General features: G+C 36.6%; 1 protein-coding gene across 1 annotated transcript in view; it reads right to left on the bottom strand.

The window, feature by feature from the left end:
- Positions 1-4,930: 4,930 nt before the first annotated feature.
- The window catches only part of LOC306857481 (cadherin-10-like), a gene marked incomplete at both ends in the record, with an annotated part of 81,353 nt that continues 70,654 nt past the window's right edge, over positions 4,931-15,629 (bottom strand). Inside the window, 5 exons of the mRNA XM_079397460.1 lie at positions 4,931-5,421; positions 11,106-11,357; positions 13,436-13,544; positions 13,749-13,867; positions 14,266-14,402. Of these exons, the coding sequence (XP_079253586.1) occupies positions 4,931-5,421; positions 11,106-11,357; positions 13,436-13,544; positions 13,749-13,867; positions 14,266-14,402 (1,108 nt within the window). The remainder of the gene's footprint in view (positions 5,422-11,105; positions 11,358-13,435; positions 13,545-13,748; positions 13,868-14,265; positions 14,403-15,629) is intronic.

Raw genomic sequence — 15,629 nt, 5'->3', positions numbered from 1 at the left:
TAATACCCCTATTTGTAGCTGATGCAAGATCAACTGTACACTCCAGTACTTAAGCATTCTTTGATCCGATGCTGGCTTCCAGACATGGTTCTTAATTTAAATAATAGTGTTTTATAGAACATCCTTTTGTTTAAAGAACTTCAAACTTGAAAAATGCATTTGCTAACAAACTTTTCTGCCTTTTAAGCAATTTCCCTTGTATTTGAAGTGAGGATTGAAAGTCTAGTTCCACCAGTAGGGGATTGGGGGAGGTGAACACTCTGAACAATGTTTTAGCATGGAAAGATAAAAGGTTCCACCAAACGTATGACTCGCTAACTTGTGCAGGCACAAGCAAAATGTCTTCATTTCTGCTTCTGCCTCTCTCAGCAGTTTAACGTTCTCCTAGTCGTCACAATTAGTTTATCACGTGTGACTGTGGAATAGCATGTCTTTTGTCTTTTTAATTAGTTTTTCTGTCATATTTTTTTTCCAGATGTTTTCTTGTGAAGTTGCTTACTATGAACCTGGGAGCTCCATATAGAAAAAGAGTGATTTGCCTCTTCTTTCACTTTAATATTTCCCTGACAGTGTGCAGATGGAGTGTGCTTTAATTTTTTGCTTTTCAGCACCAATTTCAATGATCACTGGAAGCTGGAAGTGAAGGTCGCACATTTTATACCATATATAGACAATGCATTGAAAATGTACACCCCCCCCCCCCCACACACACACATAAAAAAAAAAACAGTCCAGTTTTCAAATATGTATTTATATATACACACTACCAGTCAAACAATTTGGGATCAGTAAGATTTTCTCTTCTGCGTACCAAGGCTGCATTTGTTTTCGATCAAACATTCAGTAAAAAAAAAAAAAAAGATTTCTGAAGGATCATGTGACACTGAAGACTGGAGAAATGATGCTGAAAATTCAGCTTGGCCTCACATGAATAAATTACAATGTAAAATATAGTAAAATGTGTGTATATATACATATATATATATACATACATATATATATATATATATATATATATATATATATATATATATATACTGTATATATATTTGAAGTAATAAATTTTTTTTACAAATATATATATATATTTGTAGTAATAACATTTTTTTCAATTACATTTGAAAATGATATACATTTCCATTGTAATAATTCACAATTAGATTTTTTTAACACTAAATTTGTACGAAAATGTATTTTTTACTGTATATATTGAAAACTGAAACATCACAATTAGTTTACCAACATCAGTTTATATTTATTGTTTATTTTTTACAGATTTGTTTTGTTGTGATGTTGCCTACACAAATACGATGGATGTGGGAGCTACATATAGAACAATATGAGAGCTTTGCATCTTTTTTCACTGAAATAGAAACATTTCCCTGACCGTGTACAGAAGGAGTGTTTTAATTTTTTGCTTTTCAGAACCAATTTCTGTGTTCACTGGGAGCTGCAGCCTATCATTGGAAGGGAAGGTCACACATTTTACAGTTCCTCCGAGGGAAGGCGGAAAATGGGAAACGCTATGGCATTAAGAGAAGATTGTAATAGTTACATTGTCAAAAGAACGATTATTATTATTGAGCTATTCAAGGTCAGGATAGAAAAGAGGGCAGCGGCAGTCCTAATAGATGCTTATTTCTCAGTTAACCTTACCCGTGTAATAGCGGTCTAGAGTTAATGAAATAAAATGCCAATTATACTCTACCTCAGCTTGGCCATGACCGCAACTAAAGGCCTTTACACTCGAACGAGAACAGACATGCTGTGGTTCTGCCTGTGGACAAACTAATATCAGAATAACAACATCAGAATTTATTTAATTTTTTTTTAAATGATCTACGTAACATGTCCATCTGAATGGAAAAAGCCTTGGTTTGAAGAAACTTCATTTAGATCATAAAGCCACAGACTGCAGCTACATTTTTGATAATTAGCATGTGTCGTAATCCATCAAACCCTTAATTAAATGCAGCCGCCCATATTGACACTGCGGTATATTTAAAATATGCCTTATCACTTTAAACTATCATTAGATGGGTTGGAATGACAGCTCATCTATCGGTTAATTGGCTAATGACTTCAGTTTTCATTTGTTATCGAGGGCAGGGAAGACGAACTGTGTTTTTAGGATTAAACCCTGTTGGGTTCAATTAAGGACAGAGCTGATTCAAGAGAGGGAACTTTTCTGTGTGCAACCAACATGATCGCATTAGTATTCATGGGTATTCGTTTATAAGTTGTCGTTGTATGCAAACTAGTCACCTGTGGCTGGGAATTCCTGTTCCAGTATGTTGATATTTCAATGTTTCAATTTATGTATTTTATGTATACACATATACATACATACACACACACACACACACACACACACACACACACACGTATATACATACATATACATATTACATATATATATATATGTGTGTGTGTGTGTGTGTGTGCGTGTATATATATACATACAGTATATCACAGAAGTGAGTACACCCCTCAAATTTTTGTAAATATTTTATTATATCTTTTCATGTGACAACACTGAAGAAATGACACGTTGCTACAATGTAAAGTAGTGAGTGTACAGCTTGTATAACTTTGTAAATTTGCTGTCCCCTCAAAATAACTCAACACACAGCCATTAATGTCTAAACCGCTGGCCACAAAAGGGAGTACACCCCTAAGTGAAAATGTCCAAATTGGGCCCAATTAGCCATTTTCTCTCCCCGGTGTCATGTGACTCGTTAGTATTACAAGTTCTCAGGTGTGAATGAGGAGCAGGTGTGTTAAATTTGGTATTATCGCTCTCACTCTCTCATACTGGTCACTGGAGGTTCAACATGGCACCTCATGGCAAAGAACTCTCTGAGGATCTGAAAAAAAAGAATTGTTGCTCTACATAAAGATGGCGTAGGCTGTAAGAAGATTGCCAAGACCCTGAAACTGAGCTGCAGCACGGTAGCCAAGACCATACAGCGGTTTAACAGGACAGGTTCCACTCAACAGGCCTTGCCATGGTCGACCAAAGAAGTTGCGTGCACGTGCTCGGCGTCATATCCAGAGGTTGTGTTTGGAAAATAGATGTATGAGTGCTACCAGCATTGCTGCAGAGGTTCAAGGGGTAGGGGGTCAGCCTGTCACTGCTCAGACCATACGTCGCACACTGCATCAAATTGGTCTGCATAGTTGTCGTCCCAGAAGGAAGCCTCTTCTAAAGATGATGTACAAGAAAGCCCGCAAACAGTTTGCTGAAGACAAGCAGACTAAGGACATGGATTACTGGAACCATGTCCTGTGGTCTGATGAGACCAAGATAAACTTATTTGGTTCAGATGGTGCCAAGCGTGTGTGGCGGCAACCAGGTGAGGAGTACAAAGACAAGTGTGTCTTGCCTACAGTCAAGCATGGTGGTGGGAGTGTCATGGTCTGGGGCTGCATGAGTGCTGCCGGCACTGGGGAGCTACAGATCATTGAGGGAACCATGAATGTCAACATGTACTGTGACATACTGAAGCAGAGACTGGGCCACAGGGCTGTATTCCAACATGATAACCCCAAACACACCTCCAAGACGACCACTGCCTTGCTAAAGAAACTGAGGGTAAAGGTGATGGGCTTGCCAAGCATGTCTCCAGACGTAAACCCTATTGAGCATCTGTGGGGCATCCTCAAACGGAAGGTGGAGGAGCGCAAGGTCTCTAACATCCACCATGTCCGTGATGTCGTCATGGAGGAGTGGAAGAGGACTCCAGTGGCAACCTGTGAAGCTCTGGTGAACTCCATGCCAAGAGGGTTAAGGCAGTGCTGGAAAATAATGGTGGCCACACAAAATAGTGACACTTTGGGTCCAGTTTTGACATTTTCACTTAGGGGTGTACTCACTTTTGTGGCCAGTGGTTTAGATATTAATGTGTGTTGAGTTATTTTGAGGGGACAGCAAATTTACACTGTTATACAAGCTGTACACTCACTACTTTACATTGTAGCAAAGTGAAATTTATTCAGTGTCGTCACATGAAAAGATATAATAAACTATTTACAAAAATGTGAGGGGTGTACTCACTTCTGTGAGATACTGTTTGTGTATATATATATATAATTATTTTTTATTTAATTATTTTTGGAAATCTGGAACTCTTTTTTTCCCTACATTGTCCAGATAATATGTATTGGTTTGAAAATGTATTTTAATACAATGCAGGTTTAAATTGTGAACAAACCATAAAGAGAAAAGATTTTAAAAACTTTATTATCAAAATAAGTATAAAAATATAAATACTGTATAAAACAATGCGACAGCATTCAAACGACATGAACAGAATGACTGATATTCTACAAGTACACAATTCATTGTACAGCTCTAACTCTATGTTCTGAAATGAATCCACAGTTTGACATAACCCATATAAACCTTCCACAGGAAAACTGCCTCTTAAACAGAGATATCAAGTAGTTTACATAATGATCATACTTGTAAAACATATTATACACATACTGCACCTATTTTAGACTTGGTCTGCAATAAAAGCTAAGTTTGTTTTTAATTATTTTTGTCTGTTTTTTTTTGCCATAAACATCGATAGTGTAGAAAGCTACTATCACTCACCTTGGTTATAAAACACATTGTCCACACCATTGATTACAACAAATCCCTAATCTTAAAATGCATCTGTACTGATTCTTTTGGGATGAAAGAAAGAAAGATAGATAGAGCAAGAGAGAGCGAGAGACCAGAAGAAGAAAGGACAAAGTTAAAGTAGAAAAAGAGAAAAGAGAACGTCTATGTAAAGAGTTCCCAGTAGTTGAGCGCGATCTTCAAGTCTTTGTAGGTTCGTCTATATGCGTTACACAGCAGAGAACAGAGGGAGACTTCAGTATGTATGTGTTAATTTAGTGCTCTGAGATATATTTAAGTGTGCTGTGTTGCATATCCACTTTAAGTCTCTCTCTGGGACTCCTGCCCTATATACATATCCGCCAGTTTTTTGAACTGTGGACCCCAGTGACTCAGATATTCAAACTCTTGGTCCCCCTCGGTGGCGGCCGATTCCAGAGAGCTGAGGGACTCCGCCAAAGAGCCGTTGCCTTCGTAGGCGTAGGTAGCCAAGGAGTCATAAGGGGGCGCTGTGGGATCCGAGTCGTTTTCCTGCAGCCGTCCGTTGATAAAGTCCCTCACGTCCGTGTTGTCCTTGATGGGGGACGTGCGGCGGAAGGGGAATAGCATTTCAGGCATTATGTCCCGGCGGAGTTTGTTGGTGTCGATGACCTCGGGGTTCCGCAGGGTTCCGATGTCGAAGGCCTGCGTGTCCTCCTCTCCGCCACCCTCGTCGTTGTAGCTGACCACGTTGTCCCTGACATCTTCTTTTGAGATGATCAGGGGCTCCTTTTTCTTTTGACGCCGCAGGGCCGCAAACAATACCACAATCACTATGGAGACAGAGACAGACGAATGAAATGATATCATCAGCATGGTGCAAATCAAGCTTAACAAAGCTCTGTGATAGTCATGCATTCTGAATGTCACTGAGACACCTGACACTCTGGTAACTACAGAGCCGAAGCAGTGCTTCCTAAAGGCTTTTGCAGGGTGAATACATTAAAATTTGTTAAAACTGGTACGTTATTTCATTCAGAATTCAAAATAACTTAGTTTTAGGGAGAAAAACTAAATTTGTTGTGATTATATTTTTTAAATTACAGATAATTTCACTCCTAGCTAATTGATCACAAGTTTTTTAGGGACATTCTCATTCTAGAGAGCATTTGTATGGAAAAAATCTTGACTATGCTGAAAATAAAATTGCTTTTGAAACAATTTCATCTAAGAAAGTGTTGCACAAGTAATTACAATGAAACGGCGAGTGAAACATTTAATTAAATGTGAAATTTTGAAATAGGAAGACTGAACCATATGGTTAGGTTTAGGATTAGGGTTTGTCTTAGGGTTGCTTGCATGTAATTCTGCATAATTGAGTGTTATTATAACAGTAAGTACATGTGTAACAAGGTCGCTTTAAAATAAAGTGTTACTCCTTTTTTGTTTTTTTTTACAGTGGAGGATGAGTGATCAATGTTGTTATCCAAAATATAATTCTTGTAAATGATTACTTTAATTTGGTCTTTTAGGAGTGCGGTAGCATACAAATGGCTTCAAAGCTGCCACACATGGACTAAAAGCCCCACAACTGGAATTGGCTTGTCAGAAAGATTTTGTAAGTATTTTTTTTTTTTGAAGGCTCTTAAGTGTCCTCCATTTACAATTCAGACTAAACTGGTCACACTGTGTTTGTTTAGCTATGTCTGATTTATTCTAGTGAGTTGGTTCATTCAGATGATTAATTTACATGAATAATAAAAACAAATAAAAAATAATAATTGATATGTATGTGGTATTTTAGGTCCTAAGTTTACAGCAAAATATTGATTCCGATTCCTTCATTAATACGTTTTTGAGATGTAAATTGATTATGTAATCGTATTTCAATGCATCATATAGTTTTGTTATATAATAACTACAAATTAAAGTTACTTGTAGTTAGTTGGTTTTGCAGAGTTAAATAAGTATTACAAATACAAATATTATTGGAGTTTGTTTTGCAAGAAAATACCATTTTTGTGTTTCTACAAAAAAATAAATAAATAAAAATAAAAGGGATAGTTCACTTATTCCAAATCTGGATAAATTTCTTTCTTCTGCTGAACACAAAATTTGAAGAATGTTGGTAACCAAACTGTTGACGGTAGCCAGTGACTTCCATAGCATTCGTTTATATATATTTTTTTCCCATACTGAATACCGTCAACTGTTTGGTCACCAACAATCTTCAAAATATCATATTTTGAGTTATGTAGTTTCCTGTAGAAACTAGTACAGGTTTGGAACAAATGGAGAGTAAGTAAATAATGACAGATTTTTCATTTTTTGGGGTGAACTACCCCTTTAATTCAGTCTAAATGAATTACAATGAATTAAAATGAAATAAATAAATAAATAAATTACCTATCATTTCAGTGTAATCATTTGTGAAATTTACTAGCAATTTCTGATTGAAAATAGTTTCTACACCATTTTTTTTCAGAGTTGTGTAGCTTGTTGAAATAGCTTTTACCTCAGCTAGCTACCATTTCAAAGTAGCTTCCCCATCATTCCATTGAGACTGCATGTTCACAACTCACAAAACAAGTCATTGCCATTGTAAAAAGATACATAGTACAATTGCTATGGCAACAAGCAAGATACACAGCAAAGTGTGAGACTCATGATTAGGTTTAGTTAATTCAATCATGGACCAGACAATCGATGGCTAGGACAATAAAATTGTCACAGTCACCGAAAACAGAAGCACTGAGTCAGCTAAAAAAAGCAGTTTTGCAGCTGCTCAGAGAAACAGATAGAGAAAGCGTGCTTAATCTCAATCACTGCGGCGAGAAGAAAGGACTGCTGGAGAATCACAGGCTGTTCTTGGATGGCTAAAGCAGAGCACTCAAATAAGAACCCAGTGAGCAGCGCGCAGCACTACAGAGAGCTTAGCTGAGATACAGAGGAGTGTGTCTCAAAAGGTGTCATGCGCTTAAGGTACTCATGAATACAGAAGAGAGACACACACTGTAACGCAGATAAAGACTTCTACTGCCTGGAGCAATCACCTTGCAGTTTTAAAATTGTGTAAGAAATAAAAAAGGGTTTGCGTTTTTCTCTTGTGAATTACAATTTTGCAAGGTTCCAAAGGGCACAGATATAAGGCACCGCAGTAAGGCTTGACATATCGTTTTTTTTTTATTATTCTAACAGTACGTTTTTGAGTAAGAGCATAGAGATAATAATAATAATAATACAAGATAAATGTGTCAAGCCTTACTACGGTGCTTCATGTCTATTATTGTTCTATTTTCAATCTATGATTATTAATTTATTGAGTTATGATTTGGTCATGGTAATGATTATTTTAAAATATTATTATTATTATTAATCTGAGTGATTGACTGAATGATTTATTGATTGTTTAAATTTAGACCCCCTTGGGTAAAATGCCTTTTGTTTTTAGTATGTTTTTTTTTTTTTTTAAGAATTTTAATAATTAGGATTGTCATTTTAACACATTAATGTAATTAATTTGATAAAATAAATGTAATCGCTTGACAGCCCCAGTTATAATTCATGAAGTTATTACTTAATAATTATGAATTGTGTTTTGCAAAATGAGTGGAATCATTCAAATGTATAGTCTATTGTTATAATGACATCCCTACAATTTAAATTATAGGTATCTATATAATTTATAGAATGCAGTGTTCATAGAATTATAAATTGCAGAACAATATATTTTATTACATTTTTTTCTGTCATTTTTCAATTTTCATCAACTAAACTGTCAAAACGGTTAATTTGCTTAGAATATTTGATTTCGTTTTTTTTTTTTGCACCTTTTTAAAAGAAACAAAATATGATATTTTATTAATTTTGCAAAAATATCAGTTGGCACTGTTTATGATGCAGGCCTTAGAGCTGAAGTGCATCATGCCAAGTGCTACCACTGTTTGGTGAATTCACCACATAATGTTCATACAGTATTTTGAGCTAGAAGAAATGAGAAGAGGGAATTATGGTCCTAAAAAGGGAACAGGTGCCGTAGTTTGCAGCTTGTTTTTCCTGTTCAGTGGCTGCTCTCTCCTCCCAGCAGGTAAACGGAGAGCTCGCCCCTGCCTCCCACTCAGGTGTTAATTATGAAGAAGGAACGGTGGGGGGGCAACATGCTGTGTTCTGCCCAGCCTGGGGGCCTGTGGTGTGTGCAGGGCTCATTCTGTGTTCTGGAAGGGAAATGGTGGTGGAAGAGTGTGGGCTGGATGCGGATATTTCTCGCTCTGGCCGCGTAAACCAGCTACTTCCTCTATTAGTGTATATTCTGGGCTTTGCATTAGCCAGCTCATCAGAAAAGGGTGCATCAGGAAAGGATGCAAAATGAGGGGCAAATGGAGAGCAGGAGCCTGAGGAAAGGGGAACAAAAAGCAGAAAGATGCAATAGTTTGTTGTGGAAAGGCTCTGTCCTCTGTAACCTGTCCACTCAGCGCCAGTGGACAGGTTTAGGGGAAGATACTGAAAATGGAGAAGGATAAAGGGGAAAATATCCATATTAAGTTTGCCCAGAGAGGATTGGCGGTGGACTAGATGGTGCCTGTGCAGGGGAACAGCAGAATATGAGATGGCAGAAGTGGTTGAACACACGGCGCACAATTGTCTGTGTTGTGTAATGGGTAGAAACATATACATATGGACATATAATTTTGGGAAGGAATTTAAAGGGGCCATGTACCTGTGCATATATATAGCTCATATTTTAATATTTTAAAATGTAATGTAGTCAGCAGCTATTATTTCAGTCTCAGTATCATATACTCCTTCAGAAATCATTCTAATATTCTGATTTGGTTCTTAATTATTATAAATTATGCTCATTGCTCAATTATGAATTATGGTTATTATTTTTTACCAATGTTGGAAACTGCTTAACTTTTTTCAGCATTCTTTAATTAATAAAAAGGTCCAAAGACCCTTTTTTATAATCTTACCCCAAACCTTTGAATGGTAGTGTATCACGGTTTCTGAAAAATATGATTTATATTAATATGTATTTACTGCAACTTTTTATCAAATAAAACAAGTCACTGTGAACCTGACATCTTACAAAAACATTTAAAAAATCATAATTATCCTAAATTTTTAACCACATAAATTTGAGAACAGTGCTTTTTTTTACTTTATGACTTATGATTGGACTTTATGTACTCATGAATATAGAACGTGTTGATATTTAAACATGGGTGGTAAAAAAATATTCTTCTTTTTAGTAAGGTAACTTGTGTTGTTTAAAAGTAGCAGTAAAGTTACATACTTTTCCAAAAGTTTAGCTACTTATGAGTTTTGAGAAGCTTGTAGCTTAACATTTTAAAACAGCTTCCCCAACACCAGCTTTGATAAAGTACATCACAAAAAGAAAAACACAACTCATGGGTCTCAGGATGCTGTTGGTGAATTTAAATAAGTTTAAGAACTGAGGCACCATGACTTGAAAGTAATAAATTATTAAGCATTTTTGATGTCTTCATAAAGTTTGACAGTTTTTAACATCTCTTGCTGCTTCGCTTTGTACTTTAAGACATCATCAGTGAAGAAAATCACTGGGTGAAAAGTTGGGCTAGACATTGAATATGTAACGCATTCAAGAGGACAGCTGCAAACAGGTTCTATGTTGAATTTGTAAGAACTTTGAGAGCCAAGTTAAATCGCTTGGCAATATTTATTTTTACCGATTCGGCAGATAATAGAAAATGCAGAACGAAGACGGATTGCCTCAGGTTAGATTAGAGACTAGAGGGATGCACTCACCAGCAGTTTGAACAATTACTTATTGATGGATGTTTTAACTTAAGCATAACATTTTTCCTTTTCTCTGCAGAAACAACACAGACACATGCTGTTCAGAACCAGCTGCGCTTTCATACTGCATTACCTTGCACAAGTGGCATTTTAGGACGTCAAGAAGGAGCATGCGACCTACTTAAGCCCCGGAAGAACACAAAGGCCTTTTTGTCAATTGCATACATTTAATAATGAAAGCTATTTTTCCACACCGCTGCACATTCTGAGAAAAGCAAAGAACGGGAGAGAGAGCACCTACAGTAATGTCTTAATGGGGTGCCCTACTTTTTGATTGTCTGAAGGAAATATTTGGAGAAAATTCAAAGTAAAAATGAATAAATAACAAAATAATCATCTCAAGAATGATGTCCACATCATCAGAATAGCAGGGCAAGAGGTCAGGATGCATTACGCTCTGCTTGCCAGACTCATCGCTGAGATGTTACAAGCGCTTATATGGTACATACATATGGTTGGAGGGTTCATAGCATGCATTAGAGTAAACAAAAATTATGCAAGTAAAGAGGGCTGCTATGTTCAGGGTGGCCTAAATCAGATCCGGATTAACCATATGGACAATTGGCATCTGCCCAGGGGCACCATGTTCAGAGTGGCACCATACAGGGCTGTATAAATGTTTTTAAATAGCTAAACATGTCCCAATGCTGTATATTTACAGGAGTTCAACACTTACTCAGTAGTATTAAAATGCAGAGTAAGATGGCCACCAGGGCTCCGGTGCTGAGTCCAGCTGAGAGCAGCAGGGCTTCGGTACTGCATGTCTGCACATTCCCACGGCTGTCGCAGGCGCAGACGCGGACCGTCAGTGTGCTGGTGCTGCTCTGGATGGGGTAATCATTGTCTGAGATGACGACAGGCAGCAGGTATGAGCTCATCTCTCTTCTGTTGTAGCCACCCCGGCGGGTCAGGATCCGCGCTGTGTTGTCTACAAGACAGTGATGTCAAGATTAAAAGAGATACAGTGACTAGTGTGTAATAGACTATGTTGCTTTCAAAGCTTAAGTATTGAGTTGCGTTTTAGCAAGCAATCTAATTGTTGTGTCTTTGGCATCAAGAATAATATTTATTTATTAAAATTAATTAAAACACATAAACTGTAGTTTGCCTGCATGACAGATGTGCATCTGTAGTGTACTATGCCTTATGCTGATCCTGTTTTCAAGTACAAACATATTAACAATAAAGAGCTGTAACTGATTGCAAGGTGAAGTGTGTTGTGTGTGCCTCTAATGACACCAACAGGTTCCTCAAATAATTCTGCTTTCCACATCTTTAAGAAAAATTAATAGGCAAGTATTTTTTTTTTCATTTTAATTGTAACTTCTATCTCACAAACCTGACTTTATTTATCCTAACTGTGGCTTTGTGGTTTGCATATGTGAGTTCATATCTAACCATTTATTAAAACATTTATATGCTAATAATTGCAGCTTTTTACCTCAGTTGTGTGACTAAATTTCTGTGAAAACACATTTCATAATAATGAGAAACACTCGGTGGTGGGCCTTCAGGGCCAGCGAAGCCTTCTCTGCTGGCCTAAACACTATCAGAATCACTGCCTTCGTTTTAATATATATTTTTCCATGAATGTGTATTAAATTATTTAGTCTATTCTCTTCATTTCATAGCTTTTCATTTGGTTGCGCTGCTTCCAGTAGTGTATGTTTTTATTAGAGCTTTTATCCAATCATATTTCAGCAATCGTGTTGCCAGGGTCAAAGAAATCTACCTATAGGCCTTCAGAATCAACAGTGCAGGCATCTGTAGCTTAAAATCAATGGCAAAGATTTCGAGTTGGCAGCACCAGGCCCATCTAGCAGGCTTACGATAATGTTGGCATTTTCTCGTACTAGTCAAAGCTAGCCAACATCATCACTGTAAATCATTTTTGTTTTCACAGTATTATTACTGTTTCTCAGGTTTCTTACCGTATATGCTGTGTACAGTGTGTTATTGTAGATTTTTAGTGCATTCTGAAAAATATTTGCCGTAAATCTTAATACTAAAGTAGCCTACTAAATGACAGTGAAAAACATCTACACACCTCCTTGGCACCGGTGCTGTGAAAGACTCGTGAAGATGAAAAAACACTAGCGTATGGTAGGTTAAATTTAATTTTTGATTTGTTTTATCACTTTATGCGTTGTATTCTGATGTTAATTGCAAGATGCAGTATAAAGCCAGGTTTAAGTTTCTGTAATAATATCTCAGTTTTACGTTAAAACACACGTTAAATTGTTAGGTCAAATTCAAAACACATGTAATCGCTTTATTTGTTTTATACCAATGTTATCTTTAAGGCATAAATATGTCTGAGTTAATACATGTCTGTAAGAACATTGGGTGGACTATATTTGTGTCATTTTATTAGGTTAATGCTTCAGCTAGAGATGATGTGCGTTGCGCAGCAGCGGCAGCTTGTTGAATTTATTAATTGGGTTTCTTGCTTTAGTAATAGCATTCATTCTCGCTACATGAGATACCTGTCTGTGATGCAGTGCCCTGTTATACTGCATTTCTGTGTAATATGTATGGTTTCTATAGCTGTGGCATCACTATGATGGTATTAAGAGGTGGATTAATTAATGTAAGGCCTAGGTGTGAAATGCATGGCCCACCACTGGAAACACTATTGCAGTATAAAATATATGCTTCTATTTTAATATATTAAAAAAGTAATTAATTCCTGTGATGCAAAGCTGAATTTTTTTAATCAATTACAATTCTAATATGCAAAATAATGTTTTATATTATAAATGTATTTGCTGTCACTTTTGATGAAATGAATGTGCCCTTACTGAATAAAAATACTAATTTCTTTCAAATAAATCTTACTGAATGGTAGTGTATGTTATACAGTATTTTTTGTTTGAATTTAAATTTATATTTGGAATTGCAACCTTTTGTCTCAGCATTTATATTTTACAATGTATTTCTTATTTAAAACTTATCTCACTATTTTACTTTTTATTCTGATGCAGAAATGCTTTTCCATTGAATTACCTTCATTGTCGAAGATGGTGAAGTTTGGATTGATGGTGCTTAGACTGAAAACAAACTTGTGCCCGGCAAGAGGTTCATCAGTGTCCACAGCACTTATGGTCTGGATGAGCTGGAAACATAATAAGCTAAGATGATTCACTGTTTTCATTTCATTCTAATTCACCATAGAACTGTGTAATATAACAAAATTCATCCTAGTCATGAATGTAGTTCTAAAGTAGTTCTCTACAGAACAGAAGAAAAACAAAGCACGCAGAAGCGTTTAGTGAAATATTTGTGTGAAACAATGAATAAACATGAAACTGCGGCATACCTGACCAGCTTTGACATTCTCACAGACAAAGGTCTCGTAGTACATGGCGAATTCAGGCGCATTGTCATTCACGTCGCGCACTTTGATAAACACCGGCACTCTGGTTTGCAGGGCAGTACCTAGACGCCAATGATGAATGCGTTTCAGCAATTGTGGAAGATATTCAGTTTGCATTCAAGAGGTCTAATTTTGTTTCTCTCTATTTGTCTTTCAGCCTTTTACCCCAGGCATATTTTCCTCTACAGAGAATGCAGAAAGCATGGATTAAACCACAACTCAAGGTGACAGTTTGATTTTTGTCATCAGTCATTTATTGAATTGCTGTGCTTTAAGCCATTTCTAAAAATGTCTTGAGGCTCTAGAACTTTTAGTCCACCTTATAGCACATTATTTTAACAGGTTTGAACAAACAAAAAACCTGAAAATGAATTTCTGACCATAACTAGTTCATGATTTGAAATAAACCTTGAGGCATTATCTCATGTCATATCATCAAACGCTCATAATGCAAACTTACTGAGTTCGGTTGCCAAAACAGAGATGTTGTGCCATTTGGAAGTTTCTCTGTCCATACCCTGCAGTGTGCTGATGGTCCCATTGTTGCAATCGATGTTAAACAGTCTCTCCAGGTCTGTGTGGCGATCAATGGTGTATCTGAAAACAAGAATGACGGTAATGAATGCGAGACAATGGAGCTCTGATTATGCCCAGGCACAGGGACGGAACGTCCTCGGTGTTTTAAAGCGTTGTAAACACGGCCCCAGGAAGTGAAAAAGGGTACATCACACACCCATAATCAAGGGCCCAGAACAGTGCCTGTGCGGTCCACCAAATAAATCAACCCAGACTGGTTTAATTTTCCTTCAAACGATTGGACGTATTGGATTTGACATCTCTATTAGAGAACAAATTTGCCCTCGTCAAACGCATTGATGTTAGTTACACGCTGAGGACAACAAACTATACATTTTACCTCTGCCTTTTAAGACTGAAAAGACCAGATATTGAATTCTCATTCCGGTCCGGACTGGTTTACAGCATGGTTTACAGCATCTATAAAAAAAGTATTCGCCCTCTTGGAAGTTTTTATGTTCTGCTGTTTTACAGCATTGAATAACAGAGGATTTCATTTGCCATTTTGACAGAGTTTAACAGAAAAATCTTCATAAGTTATTAAGCATAAAATCATGATTTGATGCAGAACTTAGCAATTCACGAAGTTGAACTGGACTTGAGCATGAAATTGAGCAATTCAAGTTGAACTGGAACCTTATTGAACTGGAATACGAAAAACAGGAAGTGAAGTTTACTGAAATGACTAATTTAATAATTACAATTAAAAAAATCCAAGTTGTAAATAAAACAAAACCTACTGAAGTATGTTTTACAAGAAAATACAATTTTATTCTTTATACTTCAAAATGTCTTGTTTAATTCATTGTGTTACTTGTGGTTTCTTAGTAAATATTTGTGAAATTAAACATTTCTCAGTGAAAATTGTTTAAATGTAAATCATAAACCAACACCTTTTTTCAATGCAATGGCATTTCCTTTTTCTGGATAAAAAATACACTTATTTTTATACCTGTTGAATTCAAACTAAAGAACTGATTTGGAATTCAAAATGCTTTTTCAAGTCAAATCTGAATGACGCACAACCCCGTCATTATTCATGTACTTCAAGTCAGTATTTTAGCAAACGACCTTCATCTTTGCACATCTGGTCATTGTAGTTTTTTCCATTCTTTTCAAAACTGCTTCACCTCTAATAGGTTGCATGGACATCACGAGTCCACCCATAAGTTCTCAGTTTGAGGTCTGAACTCGGACCACTGCAGGACACTAGTTGAGTTTTTTTTAGTCATTCTTATGTAGCTTTGA

This window comes from Barbus barbus, assembly GCF_936440315.1.
Source record: "Barbus barbus genome assembly, chromosome: 38".
Classification (NCBI taxonomy): Eukaryota; Metazoa; Chordata; class Actinopteri; order Cypriniformes; family Cyprinidae; genus Barbus; species Barbus barbus.
Note: the sequence above shows the minus strand (reverse complement) of the source record. Positions and strands in the feature narration are given on the sequence as shown.